This window comes from Trichoderma gamsii, assembly GCF_001481775.2.
Source record: "Trichoderma gamsii strain T6085 chromosome Unknown Scaffold_68.2, whole genome shotgun sequence".
NCBI classification, from domain to species: Eukaryota; Fungi; Ascomycota; class Sordariomycetes; order Hypocreales; family Hypocreaceae; genus Trichoderma; species Trichoderma gamsii.
This window is the reverse complement of record NW_020171405.1, coordinates 1-26,518: the sequence shown is the minus strand read 5'-3', so window position 1 is coordinate 26,518 and position 26,518 is coordinate 1. Positions and strand designations below refer to the sequence as shown.

At 49.8% G+C, this 26,518-nt stretch overlaps 8 protein-coding genes across 8 annotated transcripts; 4 read left to right on the top strand and 4 right to left on the bottom strand.

Annotated features, from left to right (window-relative positions):
- Window positions 1–1,300: 1,300 nt before the first annotated feature.
- TGAM01_v210644 (hypothetical protein) lies at window positions 1,301–3,286 on the top strand (the record flags this gene model as incomplete). The annotated part of the gene is made up of 3 exons (XM_018810168.1): window positions 1,301–1,911; window positions 1,970–2,181; window positions 2,262–3,286. The coding sequence occupies 3 exons, from the start codon at window positions 1,301–1,303 to the stop codon at window positions 3,284–3,286; spliced, it is 1,848 nt and encodes a 615-aa protein (XP_018656601.1).
- Window positions 3,287–3,921: 635 nt separating this feature from the next.
- Window positions 3,922–5,933, bottom strand: TGAM01_v210643 (hypothetical protein; the record flags this gene model as incomplete). Its single annotated transcript, XM_024550840.1, has 4 exons — window positions 3,922–4,048; window positions 4,125–5,009; window positions 5,066–5,635; window positions 5,710–5,933. The coding sequence occupies 4 exons, from the start codon at window positions 5,931–5,933 to the stop codon at window positions 3,922–3,924; spliced, it is 1,806 nt and encodes a 601-aa protein (XP_024404412.1).
- A 2,445-nt stretch (window positions 5,934–8,378) lies between these two features.
- TGAM01_v210642 (hypothetical protein) lies at window positions 8,379–10,767 on the bottom strand (the record flags this gene model as incomplete). Its single annotated transcript, XM_018810166.1, has 3 exons — window positions 8,379–10,234; window positions 10,295–10,443; window positions 10,517–10,767. 3 exons carry the CDS (start codon window positions 10,765–10,767, stop codon window positions 8,379–8,381), a joined length of 2,256 nt encoding a protein of 751 aa, XP_018656599.1.
- Window positions 10,768–12,621: 1,854 nt separating this feature from the next.
- On the bottom strand, window positions 12,622–13,452 carry TGAM01_v210641 (hypothetical protein; the record flags this gene model as incomplete). The annotated part of the gene is made up of 1 exon (XM_018810165.2): window positions 12,622–13,452. One exon carries the CDS (start codon window positions 13,450–13,452, stop codon window positions 12,622–12,624), a length of 831 nt encoding a protein of 276 aa, XP_018656598.2.
- A 2,738-nt stretch (window positions 13,453–16,190) lies between these two features.
- Window positions 16,191–18,012, top strand: TGAM01_v210640 (hypothetical protein; the record flags this gene model as incomplete). Its single annotated transcript, XM_018810164.1, has 3 exons — window positions 16,191–16,665; window positions 16,732–16,887; window positions 16,958–18,012. The coding sequence occupies 3 exons, from the start codon at window positions 16,191–16,193 to the stop codon at window positions 18,010–18,012; spliced, it is 1,686 nt and encodes a 561-aa protein (XP_018656597.1).
- A 169-nt stretch (window positions 18,013–18,181) lies between these two features.
- TGAM01_v210639 (hypothetical protein) lies at window positions 18,182–19,138 on the bottom strand (the record flags this gene model as incomplete). Its single annotated transcript, XM_018811060.1, has 1 exon — window positions 18,182–19,138. One exon carries the CDS (start codon window positions 19,136–19,138, stop codon window positions 18,182–18,184), a length of 957 nt encoding a protein of 318 aa, XP_018655729.1.
- Window positions 19,139–19,827: 689 nt separating this feature from the next.
- On the top strand, window positions 19,828–21,221 carry TGAM01_v210638 (hypothetical protein; the record flags this gene model as incomplete). Its single annotated transcript, XM_024550839.1, has 2 exons — window positions 19,828–19,894; window positions 20,017–21,221. 2 exons carry the CDS (start codon window positions 19,828–19,830, stop codon window positions 21,219–21,221), a joined length of 1,272 nt encoding a protein of 423 aa, XP_024404411.1.
- Window positions 21,222–25,054: 3,833 nt separating this feature from the next.
- TGAM01_v210637 (fungal specific transcription factor domain-containing protein) lies at window positions 25,055–26,213 on the top strand (the record flags this gene model as incomplete). The annotated part of the gene is made up of 3 exons (XM_018811058.1): window positions 25,055–25,135; window positions 25,352–25,495; window positions 25,809–26,213. The coding sequence occupies 3 exons, from the start codon at window positions 25,055–25,057 to the stop codon at window positions 26,211–26,213; spliced, it is 630 nt and encodes a 209-aa protein (XP_018655727.1).
- Window positions 26,214–26,518: the final 305 nt, after the last annotated feature.

Below are 26,518 nucleotides of genomic sequence, written 5' to 3'. Positions count from 1 at the left end.
GGTAAAAGTTTCGTTAGCCTCAGTGCCACATACCCGATTAGGAACATGTTTAAATTTGGCTGTACACTTAAAATTGAAATTGAACCGATAGGTATTGTGGCGTTTTACGCTTCTAGACTTTCATATTCTCTTTTACTTCTTTGCAATTGCCGAAAGCCGCCAGCCTGATGGCACCCTAATGGACGATCTGCTCGCCCTGCTACTGCCGAGCAGACTCTCTCAGCCAATGTTAGGTGAATTTGTTCACATCCTTCACTTTGAATTCTCTTTTGGCTAAAGATGACGAATGCGCCATGTCGTCACGAACAAAGAAATGGATTCCCTGCGTGCCATCGTGATCGTGATCAATTGCTAGTTGCAGCCCTACAAAGCATCGACAGCCGATTCCGTTATTCCGGCAACAGACCCACTTTTCCGCAGGGCTGTAGCGAGCGCAGCTGCCAAATGCTTCTTTTTTTTCTCTGGAAAAGCAGAGCTTTAGAGTTTGTCCGAGTCTGGAAAGAGGGGAAAGCCGCTGTGGATGACGAAGCTTAAGCGAAATAGCTTGTTTTGACCCCTGGAGCAGGATCCTCATGATCTCGACGGCTAGCAGCGCGGCATATCGCTGGCGAGGCACGGCTGCGAGGCGCGGCAGACGCTGGATGGTGTTGTAAACAGTAGCTGCCATTCACGTTTAGCTCTTCTTCTGGGAGGGAATAATTCTGGAGCGCAGTAGTTTCGTTTCTATTTCCGGGGTCCACTTGATGTAGCCCATTGCGGCTAAGCTCCTGCGGCAGGACTTGCCGATAGGCCACTCAGCGTCTGGCATTTTGGCCGCTGCGGATGCACTTTCCTCTTGCGGAGCTTCGCAGTACCTGGGCGACGTTTGTTTTTCGGCTACATCCGCAGCAGCCAATTACAGCCCATCATCGCCCCCGCTATTGGAATCTTTTTTTCTTTTATTTTTTCTCTTACGTGCAGGCTGCGGTGGGTCCGCCAGCTCCCATCAGCGGCAGCCCAGCTCGAAGCTGCAAGGCCTGTCTCACACTGGCGATGACGTCTCAGCCGGCTCTGCGATGATCGGACGAATGGGATAACCGAGGTTATGGTGCTATAACATCGACAGCACACATACAGCTTCAAGATATGGCACTTATATATATATATGGCCATGACACGCCATCCCTTGGTGATAATGGCATGATTCGAGCACACACACAGTTGCACTCACACACACTCAGGATCTGAGCATCCATCTAGAGCAACATCATCTTCTTGAATTACCCCTGGTTTAATCCGCTTTGGATACACAGCACCTACAATGGCAGTAATACCTTCAGATAACTCCTCAACTTCCACCTTGGAGGGAGGAGACCTCACAGATGTCGACAAAGAACAGCCCAATCAGCTTGAGCCCATCAGCCGCGTCTCTCAGCCAGCCGGTGTAAGAAGGACATCGACCGCTGGCAGATCGCAGAACAACCCCGACAAGGAAGTTTACGATCCCAATCTGGACGTCAACCTGCCATATGGCACTCTCAACAGCGATGCCAATCTTGACGAATACCGCGTGGAGACCCGCACGGGAACCATCCCAGGGCCGGTTGAGCCTCCTTCAGTTGCTCAAGCCTCCGGCGGCAAAGGTGGCGAGAAGCACTACAAGCTCGTGACATTTACCGACGATGACCCCGAGAACCCCAAGAACTGGTCCAAGGCATACAAGTGGTACTGCACCATGGTTGTCGCCCTTACGTGTTTCGTCGTTGCCTTCTGTTCTTCGGTCATCACGGCGGATCTGATTGGAGTGAGCAAGACCTTTCACGTCAGCATGGAGGTTTCTTTCCTCACGATCACGGTATTCGTTGTTGGCTTTGGCGTGGGTCCCATGGCTTTTGCTCCCCTGTCTGAAATCTTTGGACGACGAGTCATCTAGTAAGTTTTTCAAACAGATGCTGCTGTTGATTCATTATACATGCTAACACGTCCACAGCGCCTCGACACTTCTAATTGCAGTCGTCTTCACCATTCCATGCGCTGTTTCCCAAAATATTGGAACCTTGATTGTCTGCCGAGCCATCGACGGTATCGCATTTTCGGCTCCCATGACTCTGGTCGGAGGTACACTTGCAGATTTGTGGAGGAATGAGGAGCGTGGTGTTCCCATGGCCGCCTTTTCCGCCGCTCCGTTTATTGGACCTGCTAGTAAGTGACATTGCATCCAACTTTCATTCATTTTTTTTTTTTTTTTTTTTTTTTGAAATCATCTGACGAGTTTAAAATAGTTGGCCCTCTTGTTGGTGGTTTCCTCTCTGATGCTGCTGGCTGGCGCTGGCTGTACTGGATCCAGCTTATCCTTTCCGGCGCCGTCTATGTTCTTATCACCTTTACCGTCCCCGAGACATACGCACCCACCATTCTGGCTCGCCGCGCCAAGAAGCTTCGCAAGGAGACTGGTGATGAGAGCTACGTTACTGAGCAGGACATTGACGAGAAGACCATGGGCGAGCGAATCAAGGTCTTCATGATCCGACCCTTCCAGCTGCTTTTCAGAGAACTCATTGTGCTTCTCATTTCGCTGTACATGAGTGTTCTCTACGGTCTTCTCTACATGTTCTTCGTCGCCTTCCCTATTGTGTACCAAGAGGGCAAAGGCTATTCTGCCGGTATCACCGGTCTCATGTTCATCCCTCTGGCCATCGGTGTTGTCATGTCTGCATTCCTCTCCCCGCTGGTCAACAAGCACTACCTCAAGATGTGTGCCAAGTACAACGGCAAGCCTCCTGCGGAGATCCGTCTGATTCCCATGATGTTCTCTTGCTGGTTCATCCCCATTGGAATGTTCATCTTTGCATGGACCTCGTACACGGATCTTGACTGGGTCGGACCCGCCTTCGGTGGATGGCCTGTCGGCTTTGGCTTCATCTTCCTCTACAACTCTGCAAACAACTATCTGGTCGACTCCTACCAGCACCAAGCCGCCTCTGCCCTTGCCGCCAAGACGTGTATCCGAAGTTTCTGGGGTGCCGGCTGCGTTCTGTTCACAGAGCAAATGTACCACCGACTCGGCGACCAGTGGGCTTCTTCGCTTCTGGCATTCATCGGTCTGGCTTGCTGCGCGATTCCCTTCTTCTTCTGGTTCTTTGGCGCCAAGATTCGTGCTCATAGCAAGTATGCTTACGGCGGCGACGACGAGATGGTGAACCCTGAGGCGCCTAATGATCTTGAAAAGTCCCGAACCGGTAATGGCGCCGGTCGTCAAGACGATCTCGACTTGACCAGGGCGAGGAGCTACGTCAGCAACCCATAAACAAAGCAAACCAACAAACCCAACCAACCAATCAATCAATCAATCAACTAAACACACCGAAACCATAACAAATTAAACTCCAGCATTCACACAACGCCAGACATGATTTATAGATTGATATCCCCCTTGCAAACGATAGATTTAGATTTGAATTTTCATAGCATTTGGACGGCGTTCTGGGGCGATGGAAAAATACTGGGAATATATCCATGGTGGATGAGATTCAAAGCATAAAATTAATGGTAATAGTGGACGGTTTACTGCATTTTTCAAAAATAAGAATTTTATCTCAAATCTTTTCCTCTACCATTTCATGTAAAGACTGTAGCCAAATGACCGATTAAAGATAACCGCTTCTAAAATCGAGACACGCATGATCCCATCATGCATACATGTATCCGTAATCCAACCCAATACTACCGCCAAGACTCCCAAGTATATTATACTTTGCTTTTCGGCACCCCATCTAGATCGGCGCCGTTTGAATGGGGGCGGGGCCTCTCTCCACGGGAGGGAGCGAGCCAAGTTTCCGCCCTGAGCCCCACCGTGGCGAATATATGACGATGCCGCTGTAACGGTCCTCGTACCATTTTTAGGTAAATAAATCAAACAAAACGCAAACAGGGGTATATATATTATAGATCATCCTCTGGGCGGACTGCTGTGTAAGTGGTCACGACGGGCTGGGCCTTGGTCATTACGGGATCGGTGTCAGCAGGTTGTAGTGTGAGCGGTGACTTGCGGTTTCGACGGACGAAATATCTGATAAGTCCAATGTTAGTATTGTGGAAGAGAGATGCTAATTGATAGAGTGAGAGGATATGGCTGGTTGACTTACATGATTGCTGCGATGACGGCAAGGAGGACTGGCACACCGAGACCGACGCTGACGCCAATAATGACGGCGTTGCTCACGCGGTGCTTTCCAGACTTTGCTCCTGATGAAGCGTCTGAGCCATTTGGTAATGATGATGAAGATGATGAAGCAGTAGTGGTTGGCGGCGGTGGAGGGGGAGTATACGACTTTGGCTTTCCGGATGAGCTCGTCATCGTCACGGCATCAGTTGGGAAATCGACCTTTTGGAAAGTGGATGTTGGGCCTGTGGACCAAACAACAGGCGCGCCGGATGCGACGCTTGATGTGAGTGTTCTTGTTACCAAGTTCTTGGTCAGGCTTTGCAGCGAGGCAGGGCAGTTGATCAGGCCGGGCGAGGCGCAGACGGTTGCGATCTGAGTCTCTGTGGTGACTGTGCTTGTCACGGAGCGCTTCGCAATAGCATTCGTCGTCGTGGCAGAGATTGTGCTTGTGTCAGTTGTGCTCGTCACTACGCAGGCCTGCGCCAACGTGGTGTAGAAGATGGGAATTTGGGTTTCGGGCGTGGGACCCCATGTGTTGCTCATGACGACGAGCGAGGCGCCTGCACCGGCACCGATGCCAAAGGTGTAGGCCTGGGCGATGCTCAATCGGCAGTTGTCGCTGTCGTCGTCTCTCTTCTTGAGGGAATCAACTTCTCCGAGAGTGATGTTTGTGACAAACTCGGCAATGTTGGCGAAGATGCGGGCTTCGACGCCTGCGCCGATGTCGAGATCCTTGTTTGGCGAGGGGAAATCGTGCAGGGAGATGCCGAGGCGGGCTTCGAGGCGGAGGACGGCTTCGAGGACGACGTTGCCGCTTTGGATTGATACGGGGAGGAATGCAAACTTGCCGCCGTCACTGCAGCTTCTGATTAGCCTTTTTTTTCCTTTGTTTAAACGTGTGTGAGTAGGTGAAACACTCACAAGTCCAACTCTGAGGCTTCTTTGCCAAAGAGCTCAATCTGAGTCCGGACTTTGTCAAAGTGAATGTGGAAGCCGCTCTGGATGTCAATCTGGCCATTTACGCTGAAGATGAGATCAACTGAGAAGACGGCACCCAGCAGCAGCCCGTTGCCGAGTGCTACACCGGCCAGTGTCTTGGACTGGTAGATGTTGAACGTGTACGTGATGCCGTCTGCCAGAACGGTGTCAATCTGCATGTAAATCTCCACGTCTGTGAGGTTCACGTCTACATGGTACTCTGGGAACTTTAGGTCGAGATTGAAGTCAATGTCGGGCGGAGGAAGGGCTTCGACATCTTGCCATGACTTTGAGAGACTTTTACCGTCCTCTAAATCATCCTTGAAGGTGTCTATGACGTTTTCGGCATAGGTTTCGATGTTGTTGAATACGCTTTTGAAGCTGTCTTCGATTTGGTCCATGGTCGAGGTGGCGTTGATGGAGCCTTTGGACGTGACTTTTGCGCTGGCATGGCCGGTGAAGTAGCATTTTGTGCATGTGATGGAGATGATTGAGTCGCTTGAGTCAAATGGGCTTGTAAGTGTAGCATGTTAGCTGGCAACTCTTGTTTTTCTTCTTAGTTCTCTCTGTCCTTTCAGTGAACTCACTACTTAAAAATCGTCACGCCATCAAAATCTAGAGAAAACGAAGTCGAATTGTCGAATAAGACGTCTGTGCCATTTCTTTTTACACTGGCCAGCCGTCTTCGAACCTCGGTGATGGTCTCCTCAGAAGACTTTCCGGGCAGGTTCCTCACAGTGAGAGCTGAAGACGCCACATGTGAAAACAGTGTATAGAGGAGAGTAGCGAAAAGCAATGATCTGAACGACATGGTGACTTGACTCCCAGCGGCGCTCACTCTAGTTGATTTACATGCAATCCACTTAATTCATCTAGAAAACGTGGTTCGAGCCGGCATTAGCAATGTGGCGAACATGTTAGATTTTAAAACAATCCCCATCGCTTAACCTTCAACATGTCCCCAGAACGAACAATCGACCCCCGTTTTTTTTCCTCGCCAAAAAAGTGCTTCAAGTTTGCGCGAACACTCCAAGGACAGGGCTGCGGCCCGTAGATGCGGCTGAGGCTCCATTTCCCATGCAAGTAAGCCATGGGCGGTCTTTCGGTTAGAGAATCTGCACACGCGGACCTGGACTACGGCCCATTGCGCAGTTTAGCGTGGTGAGTACCGCCTTGTTTAGGCATAGAAGAGAGAACACGCAGGGTGCAACCAACAGCTCGTTCCAGGCCTGCAGAAGAGGCCGCGCAGGGGGAGCTTTTTCTGTGCTGTTGGCCGGGGCGAGTCTGTGCTTGGGAAAGATAGAAACCCTGCAGTTTTCCATCTCCCCCCTGCTCGAAATCCTTCGCGTTCGCGCGGAGAAGTGCATATGGACCCTTTCCAGGCGTTTCACAAAATGGTCTCATTATTGCTTCAGCCTCCGGCCGGCCGCATGCGCTGCCCAACAGCACAACCAACAGCATGTTGAAGATCTTTGTGCGCTTTAGGGATCGGGGATGATTCCGCGGAGCAACTGAAGATGCCGTCGCAGAGATAGGCAATTACAACCCTGGTCTTGTGGGATGGCCTCAATTGGGTGCATCTACGTGGCTGTGTTGTTGGATTGCAATAGGGCGCACTTTTCCATGTACAAGTGTGCGCCCCACGGGAAGGATTCCCGCTGCATCTACTAGTAATTCCCAACGCATGCGCTTGTTGTACTTGCCGAGAGACTGTCCATGAAGATAACAATAAAATTGGGATTAATTAATCATAATCCGTGAGGCTTTAGGTTGGTTGCCAAAAGGTTGCCTAAACTGGCAGGATGAACATGTTTGTGCGCCTAACAACCTAGTAGCTGTGTCAAGTTAGAATGATTGCTCGTGCTCAAGCTGCAAGGCTATAATCCTACTGAATAGCGGAGCTTTTGCCTCAAGTAAAGTGTCTGGTGACTGCTTCTAGTAAACATTGAATAGCTACCAGAGCTGTGGAGTGGGCCACATGGCGATAGGCGAATACATGTATAGACCTGTAAGCTTTTGGAGTGCGATGCAAAATACTAGTTCTGCAGAGTTCCGACGGAAATGCGAGGACTATACTGTAGGATGCATGTATCCGTCTGGTCCGTCAAAATCTCACAGCCATTTTGTGATCCAGCGAATGAACATTGACTGTATTTTTAGAGACAACTCCACAGACTAAGTGGCTTCTGTGTATCGTGGAACTTCATGTAAGAGCGGGATTGGCCGGCCGACTATTCGTCGCACAGTCAGAGCTCGCATGTAAAAGAATACAAGGGTCCATTGACTTCTGATCTGCACTCATCACATGGTGATCCTGATGTAGATCTGGATTAAGGTGTTACCAGGCATTACCATGTGTTAGGGGGCTTGAGCTGACACCTTTTTATTAGCAATGTATCAAGGACGAGCCAGGGTATAAGCACATACTACATCAGATCACCAGGCTTTGTATGCAAGGAATTAAAAGACGTGTAGTTGTAGAAATAAACCCAATAAGAAAGTTTATGTTACTCTCTATGTTACCATAAGTCTATCAAGCTTCTAAAGCTTAACTAGGCTACCCCAGTTCATGCTAGCTGTCGTTAGATTTTGCGACGACAAAAGCTGGGTTGTCTAAAATTACAATTTTCAATTCGACCCTGACGGGCTATCTCTAGTTGAAATGAGGCATATTGGCTGGCCAGATTATTAGGAATGTCCTTAGCTGCTGGAAAGCTAAAGACCGGAAGACTTCAGAATAGGATGAAAGCCCGTGCGACTAGGAAGGCTACTCTTGACCCAAAATTCGAGATCTGTAAAACCCATAATTCAAAAGGAATCCAAAGCCTGATCCCTTGTGCATTTAGTCTCAAGACATTTATCAGACCAGCCAGCAAATCAATGACCGTAAGCAGAGTTGGCATAGCGGATGCTGTGAAGATAGTGCTTATTTTTCACAATATCTGCTCGGACTCGGTGGGGATTGTAGAATGGGTAGAAGAGTACTGGAAAGCGCTGTGAAGAGGCTGATGCAAGACTTTGATAGAGCTTGTCTTAGCTGACGCCTTTTGGTTGCATATCATGTCATTTAAGGATAAACCAGGGCACATGTATGTATACGCATACATGTATGTTACTGCCAGCATATACCAGGCCGGATCACTGCCCTAGATCAGCCTCGGTTGACATGTACATAGAATAAGAACACGCGTAGTTATTAAAACAGCTCCATTATCAAATTAAAAGTAGCTATATTGTTATGACTCTGTTAATGTTTTTAAAGCTTGAAAAGGCTGCCCCAGGTCTTGATGGTTGTCTGCAGAACAGCCTGAATTTCTTTGGCCCCTGTACTCGTAGCCTTGGAGGTTTTGCCAGAAATCTGATTACCCCACTGTATCTCCCAAGCTTGTAATTTGTGATAAAAGGCAGTCTGATTGTAGCTCGAGTGCTTGGTTGTTGCAAGGTAGTCGATGAACTGTTCCCATCGTCCGAGGTAATAGTCTCCGACCAGTCCAGCCCACTGCTTTGACGCATAATCTTCAATCTGTCCAGTAGGTCCCCACAGAGTGACTTGATTGCGAGCGTTGTACTCGAGGAAGCTGGTGTTGGATGGGTTGCTTGCGCGAGCGGCGTCGATCCAGGTAGCGAGTTGGAAATTCTCATTCGTTGCGAGAACAGCGTCAAGAGTTTTCAACAGAGCAGTGAGCTTGGATCCGCGAGATCTGATCTCAGCAGCGTTTGCGGAGCTATTATATGCCGTAACAAGATCTTTATAGAGGCCATCGAATTCGTTAACGAGAACTTGACGCGTCCAGTCAACAAGATCGTACTGGTACGCTGGGTTGCCAAACAGCTTCACGTCTTCCAGGCCAGCTTTGAAGAGCTCTGTCCAGGCCTCGACCATGACGGCCGGATCGTATGTGACTGTGGTGCCATGGCGGCCGACGCGGCCCAAGAGACCGTTGATATTGGGAATTAGCTCCAATATCGACTTGGGGACGGCATTGACTGTCAAGTTTGTATTGTTAAACACAGTAGGACGGAGAAGCTCCCATCCGGTGTACAGGCTCTTGACATTTTCGGTTCCATATCTGGCTGAGACCCAGTCGTGGAAGTAAGTCTCTGTGTCAATGGGCTTAGGGCTCCAAGCTTGGTCCAACAGCAGGTCATACATGATCTCATTGCCCTCCTGGCCTTCCATAGTCAAGCCAAATCCGACAAGAGAGCTCGAGTTTCGCACCGCCTGCATAGCGTTGATGGTCACATTCTCAATCTGGCCGTACAAGCCCATGTTGCCACCATAGTCATGAAGCTCGCACCAGATCCAAGGCTTGCCGTAGAAAGAGTTGGTGCGAAGCCACTGAGGAGCCGACTCGGCAAACAAGTCGAGAAGCAGCATGTCTGAATCCTCTGTGATGCCACCCAAGAAAGCTTCAATGGCATCATTTGTCCAGAATGAACTGTCTGCGGAAAACAGCCAAGCTTGCATCACCCAAATTGCGTCCGGCGAGGCAGATTTGAGGGCAGTCCAGGTGTTTTGACTGACATTTCGAAGGTAGCCCAAGTCGCTAGAGAGCGGCTGGTTCTCGTTGAACTGGTCGAGTGTCCAAAACTTTGTGACGTTGCCATAGAGCTCTTGCTGCTTGCCAATGAATAGTTTTTGCAGCTGAGTAAAGTGCGGATCGAATGGGTTGACATATGTATCAGCACTGAGGTCTTCTGCAAAGTTTTCCCAGAGAGGACTCGTGGACAGAGAAATGCCCGGAAACACGCGAGAGATGTTACGCGGTACGAATCCGGGGAAAGCTGGTAGAATGGGCGTGATGCCGAGTTCTTTCATACGATCCAAGATCTGGAGCTGCAGGGCGAATTGATCGTCAACCCAATTGTCAGGCATGTTGCCGTTCCAGGATCCCTGGATATTGCCAAAGTGATTCCATGCAAGGAAAGCAGGTCCGCTGATGAAGGAGCTGATCTCCTCATCGTTGAGGCCAATGTCGGTGAAGACGTCAATGAAGATCTTCTCGACACCGATCCAGGCGAGGGCCAGATTCACTCCGCGAAGCGCCATCCAGTCCAGCTGTGTCTCCCAGTCCTCCCATGACCAAAACGCGCTCGTATAGGAGGTTGTGACTGTGTGACGTTGTTAATTTATGCGTAAAGGGGAGTTGGCACATGAAGATCTGGACTTACCTGTATTCCAGTGATAGCGATAGGGAACTACACTGGTGCCTATAAGGGGAGACTTGAGCTTTGGAAGGTTTCTTGGAGCTTGATCCAACTGGCTTCCGATGTACCACCAGATATCGACATTTGCCTCGCTAGACAGGTACTTGTGAAGGCTTGGATTCAATCAGCATATATTGCTCTTGCGCCTGGGAGTAGGGCAATGGGGACAACTCCACCAAGACTCACCCTGACAGCAAGGCACTCGTTGTAGTGCCCTCAATCCGAATCTTTCCATCCCTGGTCGAGGAAACCGTGTAGCTATCATTGGTCAGAGCAGATCCGTGTGATGACGGCTCAAGCGCAAATTGAAAGGCATTTGCATGACTCGGGAGACGGCGTTTGACAAGAGACTCGACGCCGGCCGTTGACGAGGTGCTGCTGGTCGCAACGGCGCCAAAGGCCGAGAGCAGCCAGACACAAGTTTTGGAGGCACGCATCAGGGGCGGTCAAGCTGCTGGGCCTTTCCAAGGGGGACGATTTGTTCTCACAGGGTCCGAGAACTGGTGTCTGGAGAGAACATTTTGACAGCTCAGGGACCGAGCTCTTATAGGAGCTGGTTACGGGCCATGGATTGTCACCACCGCATGTAGCTAGCTGGCGTGTGGGGATTGCTGGCTTTCTGGAAGCTTGAGCGACGATGTAACAACCACGTGGAAGCGCGAAGACGTTGGCCGGACCGGGGTTGAGGAAAGCCCGGCATATCATTGGCGTGAAGGCTTCTGACAGGCCTCTGACAGGTTCGTCTCTTGCTGTTGCTAGTAGCTAAGAATCGCCATCGGCACGATCTGGGAGCTGATGGCGGAAAGTCTGACGCCTCAGCCCGACTCTGTGGTTTCAATGCATGCAAGCCAAAGTAATGGTATTAGTGCAGTTTTTAGCGATCAATCAAATGTTACCTTGCGCCGCATTGGATCAATCTCTCCGGCCGTCGGCGCCGGCAAGCCGATCAATGTCATCGCCATATGTTTGTATGTGTGGCATTCCCCCAGTATATCGCCAAGGCACTTGCCAATCTTCATAGTGGACTGCTGTAACGTTTCTAGTTTGCTTTCAGCGCCTTTAGTTCGCTGGCAACTGCACGTTTCCAATGTGCTTAGCTGCTTCGGGGTTAAAAGTGGCGTAAGAGTTTGCGTTGGTTCCTGGATCTGCCGCGACTACACTCACTACGGCAAAAAGGCTTGAGAGTAGTCTACTTGTATGGAGCTCAGCTATTACCTATTGGCTGTGTGATCAATGATCAATTATTAGCTATCAATGAAGAGAGCCAAATGACAAGCCCAACCTCCGCATAGAGGGCTCCAGCTGTGGAGAGTACTGTGACATCGGCATTCGGACGCTATTGATAATTGCACGCATTTGTGGGGTAATGCTAGAAGCCGGTAGGTGTCTCTATCTGACATTTATTTGTCTTGTGGTATTAGGGACTCCAAGCCACGCGTTTCGTATGTCTGTGTTGATGCCACCAATACAATCTTGTGCCAACTCTTGCAAAAGCCACAATCAAATACCAACATGAAGCTTGTTCTACAGCTACGTGCCTGACCAACAAATCACTCCGCATCGCGGCATCGGCGGCAGTGTAAGTGCCACAGCTGCAAACTAGTACTTGGCTGGCCAACAGACATCCAGGGCGAGTGTCTTTCCGAGCTTGGACAAACGGATCAGCTCATTGGCATATGGTAAGTTGCCAATGCAGGATGATGAGCTTCTCTTTCGTTTATAATGCTCCATTGTGCGCTTTGGAAGCTATAGTTGGCACTGCAGATCTGTGGCTGTAGTCTCTGATACGTTTCGTGTATTTGCAAGCTGGTTGCAGTTATTGTTGCGAGATGTAACCTGTTGAATCATCATCAATAGCTCTAGCTCATTTCAGAGACCTTTACTTTTCTCATCACAAGAGGAGAGGGGAGTAGGTCGCGCGGGGCTTGTAAATCAATATCACTTCCCATTATTAGATGCCACCATGTAGAACGCTTAATTGTGGTCAAGGTCATAACAAGATAGGCCCCATGATCATTTGTATCTCTTTATGGTATCAGTCATGCTGTAAGCATACATATCCATTTTCTGATTCAACTTGGTCATGGCAAACACTCTATCTCACAATCGTATCTATTTGACCAACGCTACATACGCTCAGTATGAAGCCAGATTATATATACCTGCCTATATACAGCAAGTCAATCTATTTTTTCTGATATTACTGATGTCTTGAAAAAGTCAATATTAGACCATCTTCTGTCCTCCTTCTATACAATGCTTGCGCGGTTAGATCAACCTATATGCGTATGCTATTGACCATTTTGGGCCTGTACAGGCCTTTGCATCATCGCATGGCACTTTCTTGCAAGCATCCTCGCTTCATCACTCAATAAACCCTTCTCCTCGCTAATTCGCAGCAAAGAGCTTCTCCACGCCTCCCAATGCTGTGCCATTGTCGCCTCAACCGAAAGCCGCTGCCCAGGCTGCCCACCGACCACCGGCCTAGGCCAGTTCCTCACTTCGTCTGGATCCAAGTCTTTTACCAACTTTGTCCCAGCAACAGTAAGCCACGCGTGTATCTCGCCGATGACAACATCGAGGCCTGGACGTCTCAGACTGGCCAGGTTCAACAGCTCGTACCCCCAATTCTCCGTAACGCCGCCGAGTTCTCGAACGTATAGCGTGGCTTCGACCGCCCCGATCTCTTCATAATGTCGGCGCAGCTCAGCTTTCTTGTTGTCAGGTAGCGGTTCTCCTATTACCTCCCAACCATTTGGGCCGCGGGTATGGAGTCTGTATAAGTCGCTCCACAAGGGAAGAAGTCCTGGTAGAGCAGGCCAGTTAATCTCTTCAGGCGGAATCCTCTTGATGGCTGCAAGGAGCTCTAATAGCTTTTCTCTGTCGTTTTTCAATTCTACCAGGGCTTCGCAGAGTAATCCCATAAACCGGTATAGCTCAGTAGGTGGGTTGACCTCGTCGAGTAAATCTTGGGTTATAGACAGCGCAGCCTCCTCAGCCGTAATGTTTCCTTCAAGGTAGTCGATGAGACAATCCACGTCGTCTGTGTAGTAGTTTTCGCCCTGTGCGGTTTCTCCAGCTGGCGTGGCATGAGCCTTTAGCCATTCCGTCTGAGCCGGCATATTGAAGCTTCGATATCAAGACACGAGGGTATTGTGATGGAGACTGGATTCAACGAAGGCGAGAGATGGAGAAGAATTGAAGGTTAAAACCCGGCAGTTGCGATGCCTCCTGGTTTCAGTGGTGATGTAGAGTTTCAGAGTTTCGCGCCACTTTGTGCACTTATATTCGATATGCTGCTGCAAAATTGCATAAGGTTTGCGGACTCGGGAATAACACGACGAGAAAACAAGCCAAGCAAAACCTCCTCAGAACAGCGATCCGGCCTAGGTCAAATTGCTACCATGTCGTGTTGATCAGTTGGATTGCTCTACTACCTACACGTATTGATGCATGTGCATACACATGGTGCATATGTATGTACATGTACGAGGCAAAAGTGGCCTGTCCGTCTTGGCTGCAAAGGATCGATGCATGCCACCATATAGATACGAGCATTTTTTTTTCTAGACAGCCCAGACGTGTATGCATTAAGCGACTGCGACTCTAATGACGTATCCCGCCCGGCGACATGAATTGCAGCGGCGGAGCCTACGGTTAGCCACGTCACCCGAAGAAGCGACGTCGACGAGACAATACATGTAGTCTTTTGATTGCTGACTCGCGCTGGCAACTGGTAAAAGTACGACGATACGACGAGACGAAGAACAGCTAGGCAGCGAGGTAAGCAGTGGTCTTATTGGGCGGCCCGTAGGCCAGTGTCCCTTACATGAAGCTATGCCACTTAGATGATCAAACGGTTTATGGAGTACGGAATCCTTGTCAAGTATCAGCGCGCAGGCGGCCCCCCGGCAGCTATCAAGAGCGCCGGCACTGTCACCTCCACTCACGCGCATGAGAGAGATTCGCCTAAGATGTCGACCGTATTAGTGGAGGGAAGAGTGGAAAAGCGGTCGGGAGAGAAGAGAAGAGAAGAGAAGGGCCACAGTCTGGTTTGCTTTTGGTTCCCTCTGGGTGATTACCGGTTGAATGAACCGGCACCGATTTGCACACGCCTTCGGCATCAATGTCAAGTAGAATAGAGTGTTTCATCTCAGTGAGTAAACATTTCGGCTTCTGCTCCCCCGAACTCTTTGGTTCTTCTTAGCTCATGACTACAATACCCTGGAAAGCAGCTCTGAAGCTATTCTGGCTGGAATACTTAGATTTCAATTTCAATTTCTTGCAACTACACAAATTCGTGTCTAGCGGTGCATGGGGCATCTCGTGAGAACAGGGGGCATCTCGGGCGTGGAATCCCGAGATATTTTCCAATAGGCGTTTACGTATAGGTACTCGGTCAAGTGACAACTAATAACAAGCGAGAAATCAGTAACACGAGTACGGCCCATCCAACTGAATCTTGGGAGAATTGCCAGTACGAAAGGGGACAAAGGTATCGCTTTGCCCCTCTTTCTCTGAGAATTTTTACCTGTGCAATACGTTCACAGGTACTGAATAATCTGATTTTGCCGTTTATACCTTCTGTTTCTAGATAGCAGATGGTCCATGTTGCGAGATATATATACGAAATACCCTTTACGACCCTTGCTCATACCGCCCAGGTATTCCTTGCTAGCGCAGCTTCAACACAAAGAAAATTCACTTGCCAAGACCGCACCCCCTCATCATTTGTAAAAGCCTACAGCCGAAGGATTCTTGAGAGCAAACTGAGGTGGGGGCGAGCGCGATCGGGTGATCTGCTCATAAGTGTAAACCTGGTGAAATCGGCAGATCTGGTGTTAGTAACAGCCCAGCAGCCCTACGAAGCGGAGCTCCCTATATTTACATGTAATTACCTTATTGGTAGTATTACGAGCTTGGAACTCCGCCTTTGGGCTTTCTTATCACGTGTAAACTCGGTTATTCGATTACTAAAGAAGAGCGGTGATGGATGGAGATTGTTTGTATCTCTTCTTCTGTCAGAGCTGACTTTCAGTGATAGGCAAAATGAAGTACATAAAAGGAGCAAGAAAGTCTTTGGCGACTGGTACTTGCTCCATCGAGTGTACATAAACTTAGTACGTCCAACCCTTGGCAAGAGTGAAGAGAATACAATTATACTTTTTCGTATCAAACAGGCCAACGAAAATAAGTTTGTGGTGTCGATTAACGTTTGCAGATAAGGGTCAATTCTTACACTTATGTACCTGGAAGTGCACGATGCAGGGAATACTCGATCGTCGCTCGCCTTACGTGAAGCTTGTGCCGTGCCCTAATAAGCAGACATGTACATAAGTACCATCAGGCGTCACATGCAATACTACTCTTGCGCTGTGCACAGTAAGGTTAGTATTACATTGATGCTAGTTGAGAGATCGTCTTGAATTAGTGTATTATTACCTGCATTTCTGCGTGGTGTGTACGATCTCAAAAAAACCCGGCACTCAAACGTCAAAGTATATAGCCTATTGCTATCTGATGAGATAGCTCATTACCTTAGTTATATACATCTCATCTAGCTGATGTATATATCATGTTACTGGAATACCTGCTTTTAGCTATCAGCGGCGCCCTGACGATCCACTGTCTCGTGGCACTACAAACTCAGCCTCCTAGAGGTACAATATATGATGTACCGCTGGGTCTCAACCTCACGTGGATCCAAGCCAGATCGATTTAAGTTCTGACGGCCGCGTAAGAACTTTAGATCACTCTTATTTTCTAATTTCTAATTTCCTCTTCCCACTTTGGCCTCACTGAGGACACGGCCATCATGCTGTCGATGTGTTATACATGTATGCTTGCCGTACTCGGCATGATGGCCTTTACAGGCCTTGCCGCTGCACCTCCTATAGCGACCATCCCTAAAGCACCTGTCACCTATCAAGGCATTCATCGTAATGGGATAGAAGCCTTCTTGAATATACCGTATGGAAAAGACACCGGTGATTATTGGCGGTTCAAACCTCCTCGACCTCATTTACCCGTCCCTGGAAGTATTGTCAAGGCAGACTCATATGGCCCGGCTTGCCCCCAGCCTCTGGGAAGCTGGATGGTACCCTTGTCCTTGACAAATATTACCACAATTTCCGAAGACTGTTTGAACTTGAATATTGTTCGGCCACGAGCAACAGAAGCGAATGCTTCTCTTCCTGTCATGGTATATATTCATGGCGGCAGCTTCTGGGCTGGCTCCAATAGCGAGATTACAACGTCTCCAGATGGACTGGTTCTCGAATCGGTCAAGAACAAGCTTCCGGTCATTCATGTCAGCATGAACTACCGTCTTGGTGGTGAGTATAGCTGTTTGGCGTGTTTGACGCGTACGGGTTGCTTTGGAGCTAATTACTGGGAAACAGTTTTCGGATTCGCGCAGACCACAGCCCTTAGGGAGACTGGCTCCGAAAATGCTGGCTTGAGAGATCAGCGCCTAGCCATGGAATGGGTCCGAGAAAATATCGCATATTTCGGTGGAAACCCTGAGAAAGTCACCATCTTTGGGCAGTCTTCTGGAGGTATGGCACACAATGCTCATCAGATACAGCACAGATACGAATTCCAGCTCTAATATCTGTGTCAATCTAGGTCTTGCCGTGGGCGCTCACATCTTGTCCTACGGCGGCACGAAACCTGTTCCCTTCCAACAGGCCATCTGCCAGAGCCAGGCGATGGAGCCCGGAATCACAGCTAAGTATACGTTGAATGCCACAAAGGCCGTTGTCGACTTCCTGGGATGTAATACAACGGACTTGCACTCAGTCGAAACTCTTTCATGTCTTCGAGATGCCGAAATGGAAGCTGTACTTGCCGCTTCGATCGCAACTTATCGAACCGATGTAAATATTGGCGATATTTGGCTTCCAGCAGTAGATGGGGACTACTTACCGGATCATCCTTCCACTCTTGTTTATAGAAATAAATTTGCCCGAGATCTCATCATCATGATGGGCTGGTGCCGCGACGATGTTACGCTTTTTACCAACACAAACATCTCAACCGCCAATGATACTCGAGACTTCATAGCCGATTATGTGCCCGATTTAACAGATGACCATCTCCAGAGTCTTCTTGAGCTTTATCCGGTGAAGCATTTTCATGCGAACAATAACCTTTCGGGAGAGTACTATCGCGCTGCCAGGATATTTCGAGATATCATCATGACGTGCCAGCCATACTATTTTGCCAATCATCTAACGTTCAACAATAATCAAATCTATTTGTACGAATGGAACCAGACAATCTTGGATCCCATCCTGGAGTATCTTGGTCACCCGGCCGGCATGGGCCCCGTTCACACATCCGAATTCGCGTACATCTTTGGAAACCTCTCGCACTACAACGTCAGTGGGCTGCCATTTAATCCTTCGCCTGCCGACTACTCGCTCCAAGTCCGAGCCTCAAGGTCCTGGTCGGCTTTTGCCAGCGTTGGGAGACCAAGTCTGCCGTACTATGGCACTTTTCAGGGGTGGGGTCCAGCCTTTGAGAGGGAGGGACAGGTCAAGGTATTTATTGCGGGAGGGCCAAATGAGGGTATTTCATACATAGAAGGGCCACAAGCCAATCCGGTGTTTGCGGGGGAGAGGCTGAGACAGCGATGTGAGTTTTGGGATAATAGCGTAGTCAAGGAGCTGCAATGGTAGGATCTAATTGGGTGTTGCGATAATTTGGTTGCTAAAATTTGATGATATACAGCACAATCAAACTAATGATAATTTGCCTTTTTTTTTTTTTTTTTTTTTTTTTTTTAGCTAGGTACTTATACATATATTGGTATACTGTACATTTTCATTCGTGAGTGTCTTTTTCCAATCATTTGAAACCGATGTTTACAATACGCTCCAACGTTCGGAACCCATCGTGGGCATATCCTCTTGTAACGTCCACTTTGTACTGCTTCCCGTCCACCTTGATGATGCCGTATCCCACATCGGTCCATGCTGCTCTTACTCCATTAAACATATTCTTAAACGCACGGCCAATCCTCCTGAAAGGCATAGTGAGGAGATGCTCGGTGTCAAATTTCCATAATGCCCTCTTACGAGCCTCCTCTTCAAGCTGCATCTCCATTCGTCTCAGCTCCGGAACATACTCGCTTGGAAGCGAGAATCGAGTTTTAAGTGCGACATTATCTAGTGGTGTCGTAATGACCTTGGGGTTCAGAATCGGAAACATGCGCTTGACCTTGACTTCGAGCTGGGGCACGGCAGACGCTATTCCTGGTCGCGCAGTAGTCTGGCCGGCCGCTTGAACTGGTGGCAGCACACGGATACTGCTAACGATATTGGGAGTCTTGGAAAGCAGATAGAAGCCCATGGCTCCAAGCAGGGCATACGAGGCTCCAAGAGTATAGCCAACCCACACCGGGACGCCTTCTGGCTGCTGAACGGCAGTCGGGCCCGTCAGCACCGTCCAAGTGATGATGGTCAAACCGCTCGACCAGCATCCAAAGTAGAACCAGAAATGTGAGGGCGCCTCGTACAACAGGGTTGGTGTAGGTTTTGACGCCAAGTTCTTGACAAAGGCATATCGGCTGGGAGCTGCTGAAGCTGAGGGAAGTGGAGAAGAACTCGATTGGCTCGCTGTCGGTTTCGGGGTGATGTCTTTACGGAGCTTAGGTTGAGGTTTCGGCGCTGTAGATGCTCGTAGTCGAAGTGAAGTTGTAAAGAGTCGGGACTGGGCGGAGGAGACGTCTGGGAGAAGAGTTCGTGGAGTCAAGGTGGCCCAAGGGCTGTGGACGAGGCGGAAGCCTCTTGCGAAGCTCGCCATGCCAGAATCGCAATGAGGGGTTTGGTTTGCGCAGTTCTCAATGGAGGAAGAAGAAGAAGCTGGGTTTTAACGACCAATTGGGTTCAATCGTCATAAAGCGGTAGCCATTACTTGCAACTGCTGCTTTGGCGAGTCTATTGCAGCATCATTCTCCAAGCAACCACTTACAGAGAATTATCAGTCGATCCCTGTAATTGGCGTTATCTACGGCCAGGCGCTACGATAAGCCGTTAGGCCTGTACCTGACTCTGCCGTGGTTTCGCCATTGGCGCTGAAGTTCCTTGAAAACACCACGTTCAGCGCTAGCTCTTGTGGATCCATGCGCCTTATATCTGGTGCATCTCAAAGTCACAGCGCAGCATGTTAGAACAACAATGCATGGAAAGTAAATAACACAAAATCTAATCAATTAAATACCCAATCTTGAAACTGTCGAGAGAGTATATAGGTCTACCTGATATGTGTTTTTCGTAATCTGTAAACTCAGCTGCTTGCATAAAACCGAGTCTCCCACTCTTGCCCACGTAATTTTTGGCACCCCACCAAAAAAAGTTGGTTGGTCTGTGCGCGCCTTCCAGCAGGGCCGATTCCCAACAGCAAAGAAAGCTCTCATCTGCCAGTAGAGCCTCCTTCGCTCGAGCACCACCAACTCAACCCGCGTCTGCCTCTCTGCGCTCAATTGAGCTTCAATGGCTTCATTCGCGGCGGCGTGCCGCATCTCAGCCCGGCTCGCAGGCGGTCGGGCGACCTCTCGCGGTAAGTCCTGCAGGTTGCTTCGCGCAGCTCCCCACCAGGGCGTGGATGACAAGAGACATACGTTTCAACACCTTCGATATATGAAAAGAGAGCGTGGCTGACTTAGTTTGGTGCCTCTATAGGTCTCACAACTTCTTCACGATGCCTCGCCGCCCAAAACTTCACAATGCCGGCTCTGTCTCCGACAATGACGGAGGGAAATATTGCCACCTGGAAGGTCAAGGAGGGCGATGCCTTCAGCGCCGGCGACGTCTTGCTCGAGATCGAAACGGACAAGGCAACCATGGACGTGGAAGCCCAGGAGGATGGCATCATGATGAAGGTCATCTCTCAGGATGGCAGCAAAGGAGTCCAGGTGGGCACGCGCATTGCTGTTCTGGCCGATGCCGGAGATGATATCAGCGCCCTGGAGCTGCCCGCAGATGAGCAGCCCAAAGCCAGCTCACAGCCCGCAGCGGCTCCAGCTTCGCAGCAGGAGGAGCCAAAGGCTGCTGCAAAACCCGCCAAAAAACCAGAGTCTTCTGCTAGCGGAACATACGAGCACAGCTACCCGCTGCTTCCTTCAGTTGGCCTTCTCGTTCATGAGCATGGCCTCACCAAAGAGGACGTGAGCAAAATCAAGGGCACAGGACCCAGCGGAAGACTGCTGAAAGGCGACGTCTTGGCCTACATTGGTGCTATTAACGCCGACCGACCCGCCACCTTGTCCTCGCATTTCACCAAGCTGGCTCACCTGGATTTGAGCAACATCAAGGTAGCTGAAAAGAAATCGGCTAAGGCCCCCGAGGCATCAGAGGCCAAGGCTCCCAAAGCTGCGCCCAAGCCGGAAAATGTCCTGGTGGAGCTCCCCATCTCATTGGAAAACGTAGTCCAGCTGCAGAGACGGCTCCAGGACTCCGCCGATGTTTCCGTGTCAATAAACACATTCATCTCCAAAGCTACTGCATTCGCGAATGGCCGTCTGCCTGTCGTGCCCCGCCAGCCAACCACGAATGAGCTGTTTGACGAGGTTCTTGGTCTAAGCAGGACCAAGGCCAACAAATACTCCCGGGGGTCATATGTTCCCACAATCCCTGACTTCTCACTTGCGACCTCTCGGCGGACATCCGCTAAGAAATCTGACATTATTGACATCTTGGCTGGCTCTGCCAGAAAGGCCAGCTCTCCGTCAGCTCAACGGCCCGCCCCTAGACCAGCTGCCAGGGTCATTGCCGAAGACATCCACACCTTCAGTCTACTTGTCCCCAAGGAAGAGAAAGCCAGGGCCGAGCTGTTTCTAGAGCGGTGCAAGCTCGCCCTGGAGGAAGTGCCCGAGACATTGCTATGATTTTGAAACCCGAATTGTAATTATAATTATCCCCCCCAAAACTAGATTTTCAATTATTTTTTGAACAACTGCCTTCATTGTTACTTTATGTTTTCCTGTTTCATGAACACCTGGATTGTCTCTGCCTGCTGTGGATGGGCCCTGACAAGGCGAGTGTGTGGCCGTTTGTTAAGGGGGTGACGTCTAATCTATTTCCATTCACAGCTTGCCTTCTCATACTTCTTACTGGCCTCACTCCCGATTACAAGGTAACCTCAGTCTGCTTGGCAGCGGATGTATGATGTTATTGTGGGCGACTAATTTAACAATCATCCACAGATACCCATATCAAGCTACGTCCGAGACACGGCGTGTTGAGTGAAATTAGAAGCTTGCCGCGTCTCGCAACCAAAATATGCAGACTGGTGTGAACCGGGATACTCACCAACGTTGAGCAAGCGAGCAGGCTATTTCGTGCTATGTGTGAGCGGCGTCATGCGCGACTGGCTCGGCTTTGGAAAGCGAGAGTCACACGCCGGAGCAATCACAACAACAGACGGAATCACTTTGTCTCATGCATATTCTACTGCCACCTCTCGTGGCCCCCAAATTACTACATACTCCTGTTGCCAATGCCCTCTGTCCAAGGCCCCAGTGTCCGCCTTGCTTTCCAATGCGATTGAGAAACAGCCGTCTTATCCCATGTTCCTGGACGTTGTCTCACAGGCAGGAGATGGTTGATCAATCTTCGGCCTGAACGACGTTGCGTTTTCTGTTCCCGTTGTAGCACCGCCTTTCATGGCCTAGCGCCTTTACTACTACCTACCAAGCCATACCGTGTAAATGGGGTACAGCATCGCAGTCTCAGCTCTGATTCTTCTCTCTTCGAGCCGGCCACACCACTCTTCCACCAAATGCAAGGGTGATCAGGCACGTGGACACTCGTCGCGATGTCGCATCTCAGAGACGTCGAATGGGATGCTCGGCATCCTGGCCGCTCATTTCCAAGCATCCCATAGCGCGGCAGCCAGACCTTCGTCTCTCTACACCGGCTGTAGCTTACTGCTCTGCCATTGGATGGCGGGGTACACTCGGTGAGTGTGGCGTGGATGATATGCATCAGGTACGGTACGTGGCGCAAGGGATGCTCCGGCCATCAGGCCTCTCAGCGTTTCAGCGGGCGCTAGTTACCGGTCTAGACTTGCGTTGTCATCGATCCTCGTCCTCGCCGGGCTCCATGGACATCAGTTTGCATGCTGCTACTACTCAGCCTACTGATGCGAGGGGGGCTCACTTGCATCAACCGCTTCTGCACAAGCACGTCAAGAAGCATGTGACTAGGTCGCTGAAGTGTCTACGTTATGAACGCGGCATCAAGAGCTAGGCCATTCACGTCAAAACACTTTACGGCGTCAGCTGCTGCTGTGCCTTTATGCTTGCCAAGTGGCACGAACCTTCTATGGGGCTCGCGTATATTGACTGGGTGGATATATACAGACCGCGGATATTACTCAATGAGTGATTGCATGAAAAGAGAGAGAGAAAATGTGTGCTTGCTATTCGCCGGCCACGGAGCTGAAAGCCGTGAGACATTTATTACCACCTCAAAGTTCGGGAGCGCGTGCAGAACATCAGTACCTAAACCACCGGCACTCTGCTCGCGGGCCGTCACATCTTTCCGTCATTCTGACGCTTTGGCACGCGAGGAATCGTAGACGGATCTTGTCTTACTTAAATATCCTGGTAATTTCATCTGCGGCTAGAAAGCTCTTTTCAGAGGTCGGACGATATGTTGTGTACCTGACACTCATCCCCTCCTCTCACACAAACAAAATTTCACTTCCCCTCGCCCCTTGGAATCGACGGGCACACACGTCAGTTCCAACAACGCACGTACAGGGGAAAATATGCACAAGGCTGCGATGCCCAACTATGCACTTTCATCGCATGGTCTCGTTAGACTGACAGCCAGCGCTCCACTTCTTAATGGCCCGTCCACACTTGCGCTTACACGAGCCCTCCCAGTATCTTTTCTGAAAAGGTACTGTAATGTTTCTATCTTTCTAAGTGGATTCTGGAGATATTCTTTGGGGGTTTGGAAAATTATGGCTTAGAGAAGCAGCGTTGCTATACCATCCAGGACCCCTTTCGGCCTTTATGTCAAAGAGTCGTACAGTGTTTCGCTCTTTGCTTCTTGTCTAGACCGCATGTACGGACCTCCTTGCATTTGCTATTCTCAATTTCTGTCAGCAAGTGTCAAAACCTTTGATTCTCTTAGTTTCCGTGGTACATATTTATGACCTATTGTAAATTTGCCAAGCTAGAGCATAAAAAAAAAGCAGGGTCTGTAGTTCACAATTTGGTTTTAAGAGTCGAGGAGGGCACGCTACGCCCTTTCGACAAGTGTGCCTTGTACATTGCTTCTCTTGCCATTTTGGCTGGAAGAGCGTCATGGGCAATCCCAGGTTTGTCTGGTGTGTGTATCACAGAATATGTCCCACGCTAATATGGTCACGACAGCAGCTCGAATCTCCTTATCTTCCGCGATGTTTCAGTTGCCAATGAAGCTTACCAGGATTGCTGCATTGACTAGGTAGACCGCCAGGATGGTTATATGCAAGACAGCAGAGTCGCACTGTTCCATAGGTCCATGCCGAATTGGGATACATTGAACTGATGCTATATAGCTGCAGAGCGGTCTGAGATGGCGAAGGAGCAAGTACAGCAGTAGCATCTCCACCTCACGCGCGCGATCAATGCAAGCCCAACTGGACCCAAGCTCCTAACTCGGACAAAGACATTAGCTGCCTATCATTAACAAGGGTCCGTTGCTTGGTGTCGGTTTCCACGACGAGGCTCAGCTAGAAAAGGCTGGGGGGCTAGGGGCTGAACTCATCCTTGACGCCACGATTTCCGTTTCATGCTCTTTGCAGGACACATCATCAGCGCCTCCTCATATCCAATATCCAACATCGTCAGTCCTGAAGATGGGAGATCTCCGCTACGTCACCGATGGGCAGCGGTACCAATCTAACGCCCGACGCCAAGAGGACTTTTTGGGGGACAACAAACAAGCCATGTTGGAACGATCAGGATGGTGCCCGGCCCTAGCACATCTTTACCAATCACTCGGAGCCATTTATCTCCTCAATAGCCCAATGGGGACTTGCCACAGACCACCAAACGGCATATGCTTGAGGCCAGGCAGTTTTGGGGCGTGTACTTTGTGTATTTGCTCTTGTCCCACCCACACGTCAGGCAAGTCGTACACCGGTTCTCTTCTTTGCTAGCTTGATATTTCCCCAGGTGTCACAATCTTTTAAAGCTTTGTTACTGTCAGTCTGACATTACATCCAGCTACCCCGTCAATCAAAAGCTGCTGTGTTGGCTGTGGCTCTGCACCAGGGGGGGTCGTGTTGAAGCTCGTCCCATGAACAAAGGCCGGTCTCATCAGCTGTCCTTCCCTTCTGCATGCTCCCGATTCAGGCTTACGGCCATTTCAAGTCGAAAGCTCTTTCTGGCGGTCTACCACCAACATTGGTATATACCCTTGATCAGAGGGAGTGACGGGGCGATAACCTCTCATCATTGCATTGGGGGGAGTTTGTGCCTTACCGCCACGTGGGCGAATCTAAACTCTCCCCGACTCTCTTGACAGAGACTTCTCTCAACGCGGGGGCCTCTTTGAACAAGACTTATAAGCACAGGATGACGGTAGATAAGCCGTCGTGGAGGTTTCGTGAATTGCTCTACAGTAGCTGGTGCGCCCGCTTCTAGGAACCATTACAAGAAAAGAACGATAGCCGGCTTCACACGAAGGGTATCTATCGGATGCGCAGTGCTCTTCGCCCGCCATGACCCGACCAAGAGTTCCAGACGACAAGAGACAGAGGACTGCGCGTGCTTGCGACTCTTGCAAGCGCAGAAAGCAAAAAGTAAGTCTACAAATTATCAGTCATTTTTCATTTTCCATTCCTGGCCCCCAGACACTTGGACACTTGAACTTTGTCATTCCTCTTCTGTACGCTCCGAGACACAGATCACATCTACACCACATACACATACACAAACACATAGCCCATATACATGCACAAGGGAAAGCAAACTGTATCGCGACTATATTCGCGCCATTACACGTTGCCACACCTCAGTTTCCGACTATTGAATGTCGCGATATGCATGTCACCCCCAACATGCGATCAAATCCCGATGTGCGGCCAGTTCATGCGCGAACTGGCGAAAACTGTCTGTTCTGGTTGCAGCAAACTGCTCCGAGCGAAGCGAAACTTATGCGAGTGAGCTGTTTGCGTTGCTGTTGCCTTGCCGGCATAGCATATGTACAGCCCGTGTATGCCTGCGCAATGTGACAGATCAATTGATCTTTTACATCAACGCTGGCTTAGACGCTGGCGCCCGGCTATAACATGGCTTGAGCCGGCATAAGTGTGCTGGCAGGCGGACGCATTGCCCCTTTTGACTACCAAACCGCCTAGAATATATTAAAAAGCCAGCCAAGCTGCATGAAAAAGGCCCTCGCTAAGGCCTTGCATGCGACTCGCAACATCTCGGTTATGTACGCTGCACGAGCTGACTTTTTTTGCCTCCAAGTGCAATGGCCTTCACCCGTGCAACACGTGTATCAAGAGAAACTTGATATGCGACTACACAGACGGCCGCGGCCCTGCGAAGCTCATGTCCGTCCATGCAACATCTCCGACAGGACTGAGCAATGCCTCCGACTCCGTGGACACTATCGCTGCGACTTCCAGCCGCGAGGCTACCCTCGAAACATCTCCGAAGAAAGCGACCAAGAAAGCCAAATCCGTGCGACAGGCCAAAAGACGAAGCCGGGGCAAGGCAAGCCGTTCTCCCAATGCCCACGAGGTTTGCTCCGTCAGCGAGGAGGGCGATGAGAGCTCCCGCCGAAGCACAGGGTCGGAATCAGACGAGGAAGCTGAAATAATCGGCCATATCCGAATGCTGCAAGACCCCATGGAAAGGCTTCGTAAGTAAACGTTGATCCTTGATGATTTCATACCGAAGAATGAAAAGAAACTTGACTGATTGCCGTTGCTTGTTGCCAGTTTACATTGGAGATTCATCCACCCTCTCCTATCTGCAGTTAATACGTATGATTGTTTTCAACACTACCGGCCCATCGGCGTTTACGGATGACCCCAACCGGCATCATATCTTGGAGCCCGCGGCACCAATTACTCCAAGTTCCATGGTTCCTTATATGCTACCAAATAGAGATGTGACAAATTTTTTAGTTGAGTCTTATTTTGTGAATGTAAGGCTTGAATTCTCCCCCCCCC